We start from the raw sequence: 18,458 nt of genomic DNA on the forward strand, positions 1-18,458 counted from the left end.
ATATGAGCAGCTGGTGTATATCACAAGTCTTAGTTGACCACTGACACCAGGCAATCTCTGAAGAGTATTGATAATGGCTGGGGTCACCCATCTTGTAAAGACACTGCCCAGAAAAATGGCAGACCACTTAATTTGCCAAGAACAATCATGGTCATCGAAAGACCATGATAATCTATGTCGTACAACACGGCACATGATGATGATGAAGAACCTGTAAGGATGTGTTCCTATTTTTTTCATTATTCCTAAAGTATTAATTTATTCTCTACTTCAATTCCACAAGAGAAAACAAAACGTTTGCCAACTGTTTCAGAGAGACACGAGATATTGCAGCTGTTGGAAATCTTGAGCAACACAGAATGCTGGAGAAACTTAGCGGGTTCAGGCAACATTTGTGGAGGGAAATAACCAGTTGATGCTTCAGTTCTGATGAAGGGTCTCAGCTTGAAAAGTTGAGTGTATATTTTCCTTTATAGTTGGTACCTGACCTTCGTTGTTAGAACATAGAAAATATACAGCGCATTGCAGGCTCTTCAGCCCACCATGTTCTGTCGACTATGTAACCTATCTAGAAGCTGCCTAGATTTTTCCTGCCACTTAGTCCTCTATTTTTCTAAGCTCCAAGTATCTATCTGAGAGTCTCTTAAAAGACCCTATTGTATCCGCCTCTACCACCTTCACTGGCAGTGCATTCCACGCACCCACCACTCTGTGTGGAAAAACTCACCTCTGACATCCCCCTTGTACCTATTTCCAAGCACCTTAAAACTATGCCCCTCGTGTTAACTATTTCAGCCCTGGAGAAAAAGCCTCTGGCGATACACAGGATCAATGCCTCTCATCATCTTATACAGCTTTATCAGATCACCTCTCATCCCTCGTCGCTCCAAGGAGAAAAGGCCAAGTTCACTCAACCTATTCTCATAAGGCATGCTCTCCAATCCAGGCAAAATCCTTGTAAATCTCATCTGCACTCTCTATAGCATCCACATCCTTCCTGTAATGAGGTGACCACAACTGAACACCGTACTCCAAGTGCAGTTTAACTATACTCCAAGTGGGATTTAACTTTTCTAGCTGTAACATTACCTCACGGTTCTTGAACTCAATCCCACGGTTCATGAAAGCCAATGCACCCTACATCTTCTTACCAACACTGTCAACTTACACAGCAGCTTTGAGTGTCCTGTGGACATGGACCCCAAGATCTCACTGATCCTTACGCTGCCAAGATTCTTACCATTAATCCTACCCACACCCAAGAACCTGAAACGTTGGTGGGGAGAAGACCCTGCTTGTTTTCTTTGTCAAGCACCTGCATCACTAACACACATTTTAACAGGATGCACCACAAGCCTCACCTAGGGGCGGTACACTTGGCAGCATAACCAAGTTCTCAGACAGCTGGCATCAATCTTGGAGGAGAGGCGAATCACCACAAATGCTCTCCCACAAACATCGGCAGGAAATGTCCACATCACACGATTTGTACCGGCAGGCCAACCTCCAGAGCACCATATAACATCACGGGATTGGAAAATGGATGTGGACTTGGAAAAAAAGCTTGTGTTTCCCCGAGACATTGCGGCTACAACACTCCGGCCAGACATGGTCCTGTGGTCCATAACTGCCAAACTGGCATATGTTGTGGAATTGACAGTACCATGGGAAGATGGTGTCGAAGAAGCTTATGAGAGGAAAAAGACCAAGTACTCTGAACTGGCAACTGAAGCTGCCCAGAATGGCTGGAAGACCAAGATTTGCCCTGTAGAAGTGGAAGGCAGGGGATTCGTTGCTACATCTATGACCAGTCTATTGAAGAAGATGGGGGTGAGAGGTCACTCCCTCCAACAAGCAATCAAGCCCTTGTTAAATGAAGCAGAAGAAAGCAGCAATTGGATTTGGATTAAAAGGAAAGACAACAACTGGGCTGCAAGATGAAGACAGGAGGGTATGGAACTGAGGGTGATGTATCTGGGACACCAGGTAGCATCAGTGAGGCCTCTGGAGACATCGTGGGCCTATCAACAAAACGTCAAAGAAGGAGGGTGCCCACTTAATGACCCCGATAACATACCTACTCTCCCTTCTTGTCACCACTCCAAGCCCACTGCCAACATCGAGAGTGCCGACTTATCATGAGGATTGAAATATCTAATGGTTCTACATATTTTGTCTTCAAATTTGACCGACCGAGATGAACCACTTAACACTTATCTGGGTTGAACTTCATCTGTCACTTCTCAGCCCAGTTCTGCATCCTATCGATGTCCTGATGTAACCTTTGACAACCATCCAGACTATCCACAACACCCCCCAGCTTTTGTATCATCAGAAAACTTATGAACCCACCTTTCTACTTTCTCATCCGGATAATTTATAAAAATCACAAAGAGGACGGTTCCTGGAACAGATCCCTGGGGAACACCACTGGTCATCGTCCTCCATGTAGAGTATGAACCATCCACAATTGCCCTTTGCCTTATGTGGTCAAGCCAATTCTGGATCCACAAAGCAAAGTCTTCTTGGATCCCATGCCTCCTTGCTTTCTGAATGAGGCTCGCATGGGGAACCTTAACAAGTGCTTTACTGAAGTCCATATACACTACATCCACTGCTCTACCTTCATCAATGTATTTTGTTACATCCTCAAAGAATTCAATCAGGTTCGTAAGGCATGACTTGCCCTTGACAAAGCCAGGCTGACTATCCCTAATCAGATTATGTCTCTCCAACTGCTCATAAATCTTGCCTCTCAGGATCTTCTCCAACAACTTGCCTACCACTGAAGTAAGATTCACTGGTCTATAATTTTCTGAGTTATCTCTACTCCCTTTCTTGAACAAGGGAACAATGTTTGCAACCTTCCAATCCTCTGGTACTTCTCCCATCCCTATTGATGATGCAAAGATCATTGCCGGAGCCTCAGCAATCTTCTCCCTTGCTTCCCACAGTAGCCTGGGGTATATCTCGTCCGGTCCCGATGACTTAACTAATGTAATACCTTTCAAAAACTCCAGCACATTCTCAAGTGTTTCAGTCCATTTTAAGTTATCCCCACAATTGCCAAGGTGATCTTCACTGGTGAATATTGAATTCCTTCAGCACTTTGTGTGTTTTTTCAACTATATCTTTTTTTGCTTTGCTTATTGCATTGTGACTATGTAGAGCAGCCTTTCTCAACTTTTTTGCCCTGGAGGAACCCTTGAAATAATTTTCAAGTCTCAGAACACCTGCGTAAAAGTTATCATCTCTACAGCTCATAGTACATTAGCGTGATCAGTGAGTCATAGATAAAATAATCCAAAAATAATTGTCAGTGCTCTTTTGAGTAGAGAATGGATTTTTAGCCAACCTTTCTTGGAAAAATATCGGGTAGTTAAGCTTAGCTTACCTTTCTTGAAATTAATCTCTTTCCCTTTTATAAATTTTAAGAACTCATAAGGAAAATATAATAAACTTCTGTTAAATAACTGGCTTAAACCAAAATGGGATTTTATTTTTCTAAAGGTAGTTTCAGTATATTTGATTTAAGTAAAGGTTGTAAATTGATTTTAGTTAACGCTACTTACAGCATGAAAATTTGACAATTTGAATAATAAAGTTACTAAAAACCATAAGCCAGAGCAATATGAATGAAAATATAGCCTAAGCCACAATTTTATACAAGACCTTGAGGAAACATTTTCTTATGAAGTGACATGATCAGGCTGAAATATAGGCCTGGCATGTGAAACCTGTGCTTGTTTTTTTGCTGCACAATACTCAATTCTGCACTGAACCTGCAATATGCACACAAGGTTTTCACCTTCGACTGAAATGAGATCACCTCTATCCTTGCTTTTGATGTTTGTTAAACAAGAAAAAGCTTGCTCACACATGTAAGAAGTTGAAAACTGAGGCAAAATGTTCATTGCTTTCCTATGAATGGCAGGATACTCTTCTTTCACAGAAAGCCAGAACTTGCTTTGGGACAGATCAGTAGATCTCATCTTGAGTGCATAATCAAATAGCATCTCACAAAGTTCTTCCTCTTCTCTCAGAGTCAAGTTCTCAGGCTGAGCAAAAGATTCAGAGAAAGTGTCCTTCACCCAGTCATACATTTGTGTTAAAAGAGAGGAAAAATATTGTTCAATTTTATTCTGCAGTACTTCCAGGTGGTTTTCAGAAAGTTTCAAGTCTTATTGATATCTTTCCTCACTCTCAAGCCCAAACAGCGGTGGAAACATTTCAAGATTTACTTTTGCAGCATAATTTTACCAAAGATTCAGTTTCTTTTCAAATCCAAGAATTTTGTCACTTGAAGTCAAAGCATTTCCTCCAGGCCCTTGAAGAGACTTCAACTGGTTCCTATGATGAAAAATGCCTGCTAAGTAGCCTAGTTTTTGCACCCGTTCTTCATCTTCAAAGTACTTAGCAAAATCTAACATGATTGCTAACCGGTCTGCTTGGCCACTGCCCACCATCGTGATTGACAGTGTTGCACAAAGTTCAAAAAAGATTTTCTTTTTAAATCATGGTCTCTCACAGAACCCTGAGCAACCTCTGGCTGAACCCCAGTTGAGAAACCCTGAAATAGAGTATACAGAAGGACACTGAGTCAGTCAAGTCAGACTTGCATTTGAGGTAGATGAAAAATTTGATTTATTTATCATATGTACATTGAGACAGTGAAACCGACAGTGAAATTTGTCGGTTTCTATTAATGGCCATCACGATCAGATCTGCTGGGCAATCCGCAAGTGTCATCGTGCTTCCAGCCGCGACGTATCATGCCCACAACTTACTGATCCTAACTTGTACATCTTTGGAATCTGGGAAGAAACTGGAGGAAACCCATGTGGTCACTGGGAGGTCATACAATCTCCGTACAGATGACAGCAGGAATTGAACCCTGATCTTATACCTGGTGTTCTGAAGCTGTATGCTAGCTACTATGCTGCTGTGTCACCCACAGTCATGAGGCTAACATATTTGTTAAGTTGTCACTGCAAAAAAAACTTTGAAAAAATTTCCTACAGGTCCAGCAGCACTCATGGTCATTCTTTCTAGTGTTGGTCCATATTTTAACAAAGAAATAAGATAGGCCATTTCAGGTTCATGCTTCAATTCTGTCATTCTGTTAATTATGAGTGATCTTTATCTAACTTTAATTTTACTTGCCTGGTTTCATGTTTCTGAAAGCCACAGTTTAACTGAAATCCAACAATCTCATTTTGAAATTAATGTTTGAACCCCAACGGTATTTGGGGAAGAAACAACACAAAAAGTGCTGGAGAAGATTAACAAATATGGCAACTTCTCTGGAGGTAAATGTTGCATGTCCATTTTCCTCCATTGATGCAGTCCGACATGCTTTCTGTGTTGCTCCAGATTGCAACATCTACAGTACATCTTGTGTCTCCAGTTTTAAGGTTATGTCCCTTGATCTAGAGACCCCACAGTGATAAATTGTTTTTCACTAACTACACTTACTGATTATTGAAATTCATTTCACTACTTGGTGGTACTTTTTTCTGGTATTTTGTCTTCATTGCTTGAACAATGTATATATGTTGTTTAAGTTATTTATTACTTTTTTATGCTTACACAGGTTTAAGTTCCTCATTCTCAGTGAAAAACCCTTCAAGCAACAGACTAATCAATACAAGGTATAAAATAGTGAAGAAGAATGCAGGTTTCAATAATTTGACAACAAGCTCATCTGCTTTTTCCTGGAAGACTAAAAAGGTCAACAACTCCTGTGTAAGGTAATCTTATATTTCAAAACTAACTGTGTGTTTCTGACTTCATCAGATGCTGGTCCAATACTCTTTGAGTTAGAGACTTCAGTCGTACACATGACAAGACATAATTCTGCCTTGGTTGTACGTGTGTACTTTGTGTTGAACATCTCAATGACTATAAGGATGCAAGATCTCTTGCTGGTTTTTGTTTGCCTTGTTCCAGGGTAACAGTAGCCTATTGTGACTTAATCAATTGTGTTGCCTTAATCAAATCAACTCTGAAGGTTTTAATTCCTAATTGATTGCACAGAGCCATCAAAAGGACTTGTGCACCTAATCTTCATAATTCAATCTGATCCTTGACTTTTTCTTCTAAACTGTAGAGCTGACTAGTTGACTAGCTGACTAGTACCAAGTGAACATTTTTATACGCTGATTTCATTTTTTGTGGTTACATTTCCAATAAGAGATTTTGGTCAATTAAAAAGATATTTTGTTTTAAACAAAAATATACGAATCTGTTCAACCCATGATTCCTACTACTTCTTGGTTGTCTATATTATAGTTTGGTGATCTCTTTCTGTTTTTAATATTTTTAATACCCATTATAAATAATCCTAGCAATGTGATCAGACAGAAATGGCAGTTTTATTATTACTTCTAACTGAAGATGATGCATATACTAACATGTAGATTATAAATTCTCAGTTCCTTATTGTGATTGCCACTTCAGCTATTGAATCTCTAAAACATTGCAATTGGGTGTTTTGGTCTTTCCAAATAGTGAGATCAACTTTTATCGGTACAAAATGGCACAAATGGCTGCTGATGCTGTAATCTGGAGCAAAAACCAAACTGCTGGAGGAGCTCAGTAGGTCAGGCTGCATATGTGTGGCAGATGGTCAAGATCCTGCATAAGTCTTGATGCACTCATGGTAGTCATTATAAATTCTGAGACTGCAGTCTCCTTTTGGAACACAATTATTAAATGTTCTTTAAAAATGAAAATACTAGTAATTTGGAAAAAAGGTTGTAAGATTTTATTTAAGCTATCTTTGTAGGCAAGGGCATTTCTAGATGTACAAACATTTCCAGTTGATCATGCATACCCAAACTACGTTATGCTGGCTTGAAGGGCCGAATGGCCTACTCCTGCACCTATTGTCTATTATTTTGTAGCACAGGTAGTCCATAGTGGAGACCAAATATCCAGTATTGTAAGGCCTTTACTGAATTGCAAAAGCATTTTACAGTTCCCAAATTTTCCATAGTTTAGTAAGATTACTTTGAAGCTAGATCGTAATTTAGTTTGCCGAATCAAATTATTTTAATCATATGAGTACCATTCATACCATGAAAGACACAAACTGAAGTAACAGCATGGCAACCAGTGTTGTTAAAAAAGTAAGTCTATAAGACCATAAGATAAAGGAGCAGAATTAGGCCATTTGGTCTATTGTGTCTGCTCCGCCATTTCTTCATGGCTAATCCATTTTTCCTCTTAGCCACAATCTCCTGCCTTCTCTTCATATCCCTTCATGCCTGACTAATCAAGAAATCTATAAATCTCTCTTGTCTTAAACATACATAAAGACTTGGCCTCCACAGCTGCCTGTGGCAAGGAATTCTACAGGTTCACCATTCTGGCTAAAGAAATTCCTCCTCATCTCCATTCTAAGAGGATGCCCCTAGGCTGAAACTTTCCCACCATTGGAAACATCCTCTCCACATCCACTCTATCAAGGTCTTTCACCATTATATAATATAAATACATTTTATTTGTTGTAATTTGTTGCGATTTGATTCACAATTTATGTTCACAATTGGGTGCTAATGTAGCAAGTGCTTTTGGTCATAATGATGAGCCTCATACAAGATAAACATACAACAACTGATCACCAAAGATGCTGTGTATGGTACTTATGTAGTGCAATAGTCCGTTTACTGTAACGGGAATTAATTTAAAGTGAGTAAAATGTTTATGTTTATTATGTAGCATTTTCAACAATTTTGCCACATTAGTTTTGTGCATTGATTTGTTTTCTAGAGCAATCAGTAAAGTAGTGGTCTTGTTTATTTTGTTGATTTTTGATGGATTTCCTGTTCCTCTGGTAATGTTTTTTTTGTTGGAATTTAGCATTCAGATACATTGAAGATGTTTTCTGTTCTCTATTGAGACATGATTTTGCTTTTAGTCCAATGACATACCGTGTTTATGATCATTTAGCTATTAAATCCTCTGGACTTGCTCATCAAACCAAAATTGTTGTTTTTTTGGTTGAGAAGCTTTGTAGTTTAACAGGTGGATATTATGTGGTTCTTCCGCCTGACGAGGTACTGTGGATGCTGTTTGATTCCTGCTTGCTAGAAGTTGTCAGGTTGTTTATGAGGAGCTTGCTTTGTTCCTGGGTCTTTGGGTCCTTTAGTATTAGTTTTCCTGTGGCAGCGTTTTTGTCACCACCTCTTTTTAGGAATGGAGATGATTACTGACCCAGCCGCAGAGTAATCAATGGTGGTATAAGTAATAAAGTCACCACGCAATCTGTCATTCAGATGGTGACATAATCTAGTAGATGCCTCTGCTCTATCTGAAATCTTCTGCCTGTTTCTTTGATGAAATAAGGTGCTGAATTTGACAGAGCCGTATTGCAAGACTTTTGTGGGGAGAAGGACCACGACTAAACTTGGTTTTCCTTACTACTTTTTGCTTATCATATCATTCAGAATTTCAAGCCACCCACTTAATATCCTTAAGCACTGGCAAAACCATCAAACCCAAAGGCCAACCTTACTGATATCCAAGAATGGGTAAGGAGGAATTAAATAGATTGGCCTATGCTCTCAAGAATTTAGAAGACTGAGAGGTCATCTCATTATTGTACAAAGGTCTTACAGGTTTGGTAAGGTAGATGCATTCTTGTGGTTCCATTGGCTCTTGAAACAGATGGCACAGTCTCAAATTAAAGTGTCAACCACTCAAGGCAAGCAATTTCTTCACACAAAGAAGAGTGTATCTTTGGAATTATCTACCCAAATGGCTTGCATAAGCTTGGCCAGTGAGTATTGTTCATAACACAGACGGACAGACTTTTATATATGAAGTTAGTGAGGAGAAATGATGAAATTAGAGCCTAATGGCTGAGGGTAAGAATGATCTTGTATAGCGCTCTTCGGAGCAGCACAGTTGTCTTAGTCTGCTACTGAAATTGCTCCTCTGTTCAATCAAGGTGGCATGCAGAGGGTAAGAAACATTGTCAAGAATTACCAGGATTTTCTGTAGGGTTCTTTGTTGTACCACAGCTTCCAGTCTGTCTAGTTTGACTCCTAAAGCAGAGCCAACCCTTCTAATCAGTTTATAGAGGCTGCTGGCATTGCCTGTGTTAATGCCATTGCCTGAGCACGCTGCATAGAAGATTATACTGGCAACAACGGGCTGGTAGAACATGTGAAAGAGAAGTCTGCATATTCCAAAGGACTTCAGTCTCCTCAAGAAGTAGAGGTAACCTTGGCCCTTTTTGTACACAACTTCTCTATTGGTGTTCCACTCAAATCTGTCATCTAGGTGCACCCCCAGCCTTCCTGATTTATTTCTTAAGTGTTCTCGTACATTTCTTATACTCCATAAGCACCTCATTTGTTCCTACTTGCCTATCCCTGCTATGCACCTCCTTTTTTCTCTTAACCAGGGCCTCAATGTCTCTTGAAAACCAAAGTTTCCTACACTTGTTTATCTTTTATTCTTACAGGCACATGCAATCTTTGTACTCTCAAAATTTTGTTTTTGAAGTCCTCCCACTTTTCAAGTACTCCTTTGCCAGAAAACAGCCTGTTCCTATCCACACTTGCCAGATCATTTCTGATAACCGCAGAATTGGCCTTTCTGTAATTTAGAATCTCAGACCAGACCAGACCTATGATTTTGCATATTTACTTTGAAACTAATGGCATTATGCTCACTGGATGCAAAGTGTCCCCCTACACAAACTTCTGTCACCTGCCCTGTCTTATTCCCTAATAGCAGAACAAGTATCACAAGAGGGGCAGGACTGGCAGCTCAGTATTTCGGTGTTCCATTGTTTTAGATGGGACAGAACAGGAGCTATACATACTGATTAAGGAAACTTTTCTGAACACATGACAAACTCCATTTCATCTAGTCCCACTCAATATGTTGGAAAGTTAAAATCACCTACTATAACAGCTGAATCACAAGCAAAATCTGTAGATGCTGGAAATCCAAGCAACACACAAAATGCTGGAGGAACTGAGCAGACCAGGTAGCATCTATGGAAAAGAGTATATTCAACGTTTTGGGACAAGACCCTTCATCAGGATGTCTTGATGAAGGGTCTGGGCCCGAAACATTGACTACTCTTTTCATCCCATTCCAGCATTTTGTGTGTGATTCTATAACAGCCTTATCTTTCTTGAAAAAGTCTGCAATCTCTTTACAAATTTGTTCCTCTAAATCCCTTGGAGTTTTGGATAGGCAGTAATATAGCCCCATTAACGTGGTTATACCTTTCTTATTTCTCAGTTCCATCCATAACGCCACATTAGTCGAGTTCTCCAGTATGTCCTGACAAAGTACTGCCATGACATTTTCCCTGACTAGTAACGCCATCCCTCCTGCTCTGTCACATCTAAAACGATGGAACCCCGGAATATTGACCTGCCAGTCCAGCCCCTCCTCCAACCAAGTCTCATTAATAGCTGCAATGTCATAATTCGAGGTGTTGATCCAAACCCTGAGCTCATCTGCCTTTCCTGTGATACTTCTTGCATTGAAACATGTGCAGCTCAGGACATTAGTTGCACGAGTCTCAACCTTTTGATTCCTCACTTTGTCTGAGGTCTTACGAGTGTCTGCCTCCACAACCTCTCCACTACCTTGCTGGCACTCTGGTTCCCAAACCCTGCAACTTTAATTTAAACCCCACCATATAGCATTAACAAACCTTTCTACTAGGATATTAGTCCCCCTCCAGTTCAAGTACAAACCATCCCTTCTGTACAGGTCCCACTTTCCCTGGAAGAAAGCCCAATGATCCAAAAAAATCATAGCCCCTCCCCCCCCCCATCCTACAACTCTTACCACGTGTTAAACTGTATAATCTTCCTAGTTTTTGGCCTCACTAGCACGTGGCACGGGTAGCAATCCTGAAATCGCAACCGTGGAGGTCCTGCCTTTTAACTTAGCACCTAACTCCCTGAGCTCCCTTTGTAGAGCCTCGCCACTCGTTCTACCCATGTCATTCGTACCTATATGATCGCAACCTCCGACTGTTCACCCTCCCACTTCTAGAATGCTGAGGACTTGATCCGACATTTTCAGAACCCTGGCACCTGGGGGTGGGGGGAGAGGCAACATGCCATCCAGGAATTTTATTCTTGCCCAGAACCTGTTGTCAGTTCCCTTAACTAATGAATCCACTATCTCCACAGCACACCTCTTCTGCCCCCTTTCCATCAGAGTCACAAAGGCAGACTCAGTACCAGAGACCTGATCACTGTGACTTTCCTCTGTTAGGTCATCCCCCAAAGTGGTAATACCTGTTGTTGAGGGGGATGATCACAGGAGTACTCTGCACTGGCTGTTTAACCCCTTTCCCCCGACAGACTAGCACCCAGTTTCCCGTGTCCTGCCTCTCTGTATGTCCTGTGTATGATCCTTTCAGCCTCCCAAATGATCCAGAGTTCATCCAGTTCCAGCTCCAACTCCTTAATGCTGATCATTAGAAGCTGCAGCTGGATGCACTTATCGCAGTTGCAGTCATCAGGGACACTGGAGATCTTCCTGCCTTCCCACATGAGGAGCTTTTAACTATCCTGCCTGGCAACTCTACTGTCCTAACTGAGCAGATATAATGAAGGGAAGGAAAAAAAAAACAAAACCTAGAGCTTTTCTTCGTTTTGCTTTCATTGACTGAGGTCTGTCTTCGCTGAAGCCTTGAAGAGCTAAAGCCTCAAGATCAACACTCTAACTCTGTCCACTCTGACACTGGCCATAGCACTTGCCCCTGCCTTCCTTTAATTTGCTCTTGCTAATCAATCCCAGAAGCTGATTGGTCACTGGTCAGAGCTGAATTGTGTTACCGAGATCCGCCGTTGCTTTTTTCTGCTGGGTCAGTGGACCTGAGTGACATCGCCTCCTGTTAAACTTCTGATGTCCTGATTGGTCACTGGTCAGAGCTCAATTACCTTGTGATCATAATGTGCACAAAGTTGTTGGTATCCAATTAAGACTTTAATTTGATTCCTCTCACTATGACTTGCTGACATCTTTAAAGACCAACTGATTCTTACTTTCTACTCCACCTTCACCCCAGTTCTTTCACAGCCTTTATTATTGTTTTATTATATATCTTCTTTCTGTTTTCCATTAGTTTTCTTTATACCATTTTCAACCATATGTCTTTCATTACTATCTTTAAATATCACTTTATCTTTTTACATGGAACTTAGATTTTCTGGTACTCTCAATAAATTGTTTCAATAATCCTTGAGAATCTTGAGGAGAGGAACTAAGCTCAAGCAGCATCTGTGGATGAAAGGAATTGTTGATGTTTCGGGACAAAACCCTGCATCATTTCCTGATGTAGGATCTCAACCTAAAACTGGAAGTTTCTGTCCTCCCAAAAATGTTTCTCAACGTATTGACTTACTCCAGCAGATTGTTTATTACTTTCCATTATCCCCATTTATTTTAATTATGAGTGGCTTAGAAATGTATACCACACTGGGATATGAACCATGAAGATGCACAGGTAATTTCAGGTGTGGCACAGTAGCGTAGTGGTAAGCATTAACACTATTACAGCACCAGTCACTTGAGTGTAATTCTGCCTCTGTCTTAAAGGAGTTTGTATGTTCTTCCTGTGACCAAGTGGATTTCCTCAGGATGTTCTGGTTTAGTTGATTAATTGGTTACATGAATGTAATTTGGTGGTGCAGGCTTATTGAATTGTTGGAGCCTGTTACTGTGTTGTATCTCTAAATAACAAAATAAAATAAAGAATGATTATCACACACTTTTTCATATAACTTCTAAAGTTCAATATCACCAACTTTCTGAAATGGCGAGAACCTGCTTTTCTCATTCCTGTAAGGCATTTGGGATGTTGCTTGTAAATATAAATTGTTATTGACCAATGGGTATCCATAAATGGCCACATTAATTTATAACACCATAAGACATGAGCAGAATTTTGGCCCATTGATCCTGTTCTGCCATTCCATCATGGCTGACTTATTAGCCGTCTCAACCTCATTCTCCTGCCTTCTTCCTGTAACCTCTGACACCCAGACTAACCAACAAACTCTTCTTAAATATACTCCATGACTCGGCCTCCACAGCTGTCCGTGGTAGTGAATTCCACAGGTTCACCACCCTCGGCTAAAGAAATTCCTCCTCATCTCTGTTCTAAATGCTGTCCTTTTATTCTGAGGCTGTGCCCTCTGGTCCAAGACTCAACCACTATAGGAAACATCCTCTCCACATCCACTTTCTGTAGGCCTTTCAATATTTGATAGGTTTCAATAAGATCCCTCATTCTTATAAACTCCAGTGAGTTCAGGTCCAGTGCCGTCAAATGCTCCTCATATGTCAACCCTTTCATTCCCAGAATCATTCTCATCAACCTCTTCTGGACACTCTCCAAAGCCAACATATCTTTTCTTAAATAAGGGGCCCAGACCTGCCCACAATACTCCAAGTGTGGTTGACCAGTGCCTTATAAAGCCTCAACATTACATTCTTCCTTTTATATTCTCGTCCTCTGGAAAAGAATGCTAATATTGCATTTACCTTCTTTACCACTGACTCAACTTGCAAGTTAACTTTTAGGGATTCCTGTACCAGAACTCCTAAGTTCCTTTGCACCTCCAATTTTTAAATTTTCTCCATTTAGAAAATAGTCAATGCTTTTCTTCCTTCTGCAACGTGCATGACTATACACTTCCCTGCAATATTTCAAATGCCACTTCTTTGCCTATTCTCTCAATCTGTCTATGTCCTGCAGACTGTCTGCTTCCTCAACACTTCCTGCCCCTCCATCAATTTTCGTGTTGTCTGCAAACTTGGCCTCAAAGTCATCAATTCCATCATCCAAATCTTTGAAATATAATTTGAAATGAAGCGATCCCAATATATACCCCAGTGGAACACCACTAGTTACCAGCAGCCAACCAGAATAGGCCCCCTTTATTCTGTTTCTTTTCTTTTTGCCAGTTAGCCAATCTTCTATTTATGCTAGTATCTTTCCTGTTTCACCATGTGCTTTTACCTTGTTAAGCAGCCTCATGTATGGTTTCTTGTCAAAGGCTTTCCAAAAATCCAAGTAAACAACATCCACTAACTCTTTTTTCACCCTGCCTGTTATTTCTCAGGCAAGATTTCCTCTTATGGAAACCATGCTGACTTTGACCGACTTTATCATGTGCCTTAAAGTAACTCGAAGCCTCATCCTGAATAGTGGACTCCAGCATCTTTCCAGCCATTGAAGTCAGGCTAACTGGTCTATAATTTCCTTTCTTCTGCCTCCCTCCCTCCTCAAAGAGTGGAGTGACATTTACAATATTCCGGTCCTCTGGAACTATACCACAATCTAGTGATACTTGAAGGATCATTATAAATGCCTCCACAATCTCTTTAGCTATCTTCTCCAAAGCCCTGGGGTGTATTCCATCTGGCGCAGGTGACTTATCTACCTTCAGACATCTCTTTCAAACCACCTTACCCTTAGTAATAGCAGTGACACTCACTTCTGCCTCAGCACTCTCAGATTTTTGCAAAATCAAGCACTATCAAATTTCAGGTAGCGTTTCTTTGTATATTGTATAAACTAGGTGCAAGATCACAAAATCTCATCCATTTTTTCGAATAGAATTGCTGATTATATTTAAGAAATTAATCAATAGATTAATGGGGTTAATGCAGGAAAGTGGTGCTGAGGTAAAAGAATCTTCATCACATTGAAACCCAGAGAAGGCCCAAGTAACTGAATGGCCAACTCCTGCTTCTGTAGTTTATGATGAGGTTCTTGTTCGTTCCTGCTTATTTAGTTTTACGAATTTACTCCATTAATGGAATCCAATACATCCTATGCCTTAATTTACTTATTTTAATTCAAACTTTAAAAATGTTACAGATTCACACCTTAATATTGTCTCATTCTAAAATTAATGAACACTTACATGTATGTAACAGATGGACAAATAGGATTAATTGCCTGTACAATTCTGTTCTTTCTAATCTTGTTTAATAATTTACAATAATTTTGTAAGTTGATTAGTCAAGGGGTAATTCAAATAATCTATTCCATTGTTTGCAGAAATGGAGCCATGCTTGCAGTTAATAAATGTAACATAGCTGACTCTCTATCCTATAAATCTAGATTCCAATCTCCCCGCACCCCCCCCCCCATCATTATTCGTTTCTTTTGGTTACTTTTTTAAAATTTTCAGTCCAAATTTCATTTTGGCCAGCTACAAAGTCCCTCTGAAGGTGACAGATACTTTGTTGTAGAGGACTAATGATAAATCACAAACTCATTTTCTTTCAGTTGCTTGTACATAGCTAAGTATGAATCAGTTTTCACTGCCACTTCAGGCACTGTATTATAGGTCATAACTTTTCATTGTGTGGAGGAAAATCATCCATTTGACTCCTTAGTTCTTACCCCAGTCACCTTAAGTACCTACAAGCTGGTTTTCAAATTGTCCACCAAAAGAAACGATTTGTCTGGATACTTAATGATTTTAAAAAGGGTAAAATTTGATCTGAATTTGCTGATGTCTAAGGTCTATGACACAAACTTTTACAGTGAAGTCCCTGATTCAACCATTCCACTAAATCCTTCCTAAAGTGCAGTCACCAAATTTGATAATGCTCCATATGACCTATCTAATAATTTTTATAGGATTAGCAAAGTGTTGCTATTATTCATAGACTGTGCCTCTATACAAAGACCGAGATGCTTTTGTTAGACACTGTTTTTACAACCTGACCTCTGATTTCTAAAGGTTGGTGCAATACAGAGAGCATAGACTTATGACATTTCTATTTTCTTTTGTATGCCACTTCTTAATTTCTTATTAAACATAACCGCTTCACGTCTCTGAATTAAGTGTGTCTTCACAGTTCAAAGTTCAAATTAAGTTTATAGTGAAAGTCCATATATGTCACCACGTACAACCCTGAGACCCATTTTCTTGTGGCATGCGCATTAAATGCAAGAAAATACAATAGAATTCATGAAAGACCGCACCCAAAAGGACAAACAAATAACCAAAGTGCAAAAGATAAAAAACTGTACAAATGCAAAAAGAAAAATAAAACATAAAAAATAAGTAAGCATTAAATATCAAGAACATGAGATGTAGAGTCCTTAAAAGTGAGTCCATGGGTTGTGGGAACAGTTCAGTGATTGGGTGAGTAAAGCTGAGTAAAGTTTGGGGGGTGAAAACCGTTCTCTAACTTGGTAGTGTGGGTCCTGAGTCTTCTCTACCTCCTTCCTGATAACAGCAGCAATAAGAATACTCCAGCTGGCGGGAGTATTCAAGGACATTTTGAACCTCTCGCTGCTACGTGTGGATGTTTTCACTTGCTTCAAAAAGGCAACAATTATACCAGTGCCTAAGAAGAATAATGTGAGCTGCTTTAATGTCTATCACCTGGTAGCACTCACACCTGCAGTGATGAAATGCTTTGAGAGGTTGGTCATGACCAGACTGAACTCCTGCCTCATCAAGGACCTGAACCCATTGCATTTTGCCTATTGCCACAATAAGTCAGCAGGAGATGCAATCTCAGTGGCTCTTCACACGGCCTTAGACCACCTGAACAACAACACAAACACCTATGTCAGGATGCTGTTCATCAACTATAGCTCTGCATTTAACACCATCATTCCCACAATCCTGATTGAGAAGTTACAGAACCGAAGCCTCTGTTCCTCCCTCTGTAATTGGATCCTCGACTTCCTAACCAGAAGACCACAATCTGTGCAGATTAGTGATAATATCTCTTCCTCGCTAACGATCAACACTGGTGCAGCTCAGGGGTGTGTGCTTAGCCCACTGCTCTACTCTCTATATACCCATGACTGTGTGGCTAGGCGTAGCTGAAATACCAGCTATAGATTTGCTGATGATATAGCCATTGTTGTTAGAATCTCAGATGGAGACGAGAGGGTGTACAGGAGTGAGATATGCCAACTAGTGGACTGGTGCCGCAGCAACAACCTTGCACTCAACGTCAGGAAGACAAAAGAGCTGATTGTGGACTTCGGAAAGGGTTGGATGAAGGAACGCATACCAATCCTCCTAGAGGGATCAGAAGTGGAGAGAATGAGCAGTTTCAAGTTCCTGGGTGTCAAGATCTCTAAGGGCCTAACCTTGTCCCAACATATCGATGCAGTTATAAAGAAGGCACGACAGCAACTATACTTCATTAGGAGTTTGAAGAGATTTGGTATGTCAACAAATACACTAAAAAAACTTCTATAGATGTACAGTAGAGAGCATTCCAACAGGCTGCAACACTGTCTGGTATGGGGAGGCTACTGCAGAGGGTTGTAAATTTAGTTGGCTCCAGCTTGGGTACTAGCCTACAAAGAACCCAGGATATCTTCAAGGAGCGGTGTCTCAGAAAGGCAGCGTCCATTATTAAGAAGTTCCAGCACCCAGGGCATGCCCTTTTCTCAACATTACCATCAGGTAGAAGGTACAGAAGCCTGAAGGCACCCACTCAGCAATTCAGGAACAGCTTCTTCCCCTTTGTCATCCCATGAACATTACCTCACTTTTTCAATAATATTATTTCTGTTTTTGCACGATTTTTAATCTATTCAATATATACATACTGTAATTGATTTACTTATTTTTTTTCCTCCTCCTTCAATATTATGTATTGCTTTGAACTGCTGCTGCTAAGTTAATAAATTTCACGACACATATCGGTGATAATAAAACTAATTCTGATTCAAGGGCATTGGTACTTCCATACCAGGGTATATTGCAACCTGTTAATATATTCTCCACCGTATATCTATAGAAGTTTGTCAGAGTTTTAGATGATACAAGTAGAGACATTTCTGTGCATTCTTCATAATGGTACTTGCGTGCTGGGCCCAGGACAGATCGCCTGAAATAACACCAAGGAATTTCAGTAACTTGTGTCCTCTTACGCTACACAACCTAATCCAAGGCGTACATTGAATGAACTAGTAGCAATCTCTGAGGAACACCATTTCATATCATTTTCCTTTCCAAAAAGCAAATAATTCACCATTCTTGTTTCTAATCCCAAGCCAATTATGTATTCATGCTGTCCCTTTGCTCAATGGCTTCAATAACACATCTTTTTAATCAAACATTCTATACGTTACATGAACTGTATTTTTTTAATCAAAGCTCTGTTATCTCATCAAAAATCTCCATGCACCTACCACTCTGTATACATTAAAAAAACTCAGCTCTAATATCTCCCCTATGCTTTCTTCCGAACACCTTAAAGTTATAGCCCCTCATATGAGTTTTTTATGACTGAATGGTCTGTAGTTGTTAAATATCTATTTCCATTAATTTCCAAACAGGTATGTAAGCTTCTCTCATCCTCTGTTACCACTCCAGATCTAAAAAGGATTGTATTGTAACATCAAAAATAAAACTTGTAAAAGGCTGTATGTTACCACTCCAAAACTGTTGCTTCCCCACCCAAGCTTCATCATC

The 18,458-nt window shown here is 40.1% G+C and overlaps 1 protein-coding gene across 1 annotated transcript in view; it reads left to right on the top strand.

The window, feature by feature from the left end:
- The window catches only part of zc3h3 (zinc finger CCCH-type containing 3), a 297,823-nt gene that overhangs the window by 87,697 nt on the left and 191,668 nt on the right, over positions 1–18,458 (top strand). The window contains exon 4 of the mRNA XM_063057690.1: positions 5,594–5,750. Coding sequence (XP_062913760.1) covers positions 5,594–5,750 — 157 coding nt within the window. The remainder of the gene's footprint in view (positions 1–5,593; positions 5,751–18,458) is intronic.

Source organism: Mobula hypostoma, chromosome 1 (assembly GCF_963921235.1).
Source record: "Mobula hypostoma chromosome 1, sMobHyp1.1, whole genome shotgun sequence".
NCBI lineage: Eukaryota > Metazoa > Chordata > Chondrichthyes > Myliobatiformes > Myliobatidae > Mobula > Mobula hypostoma.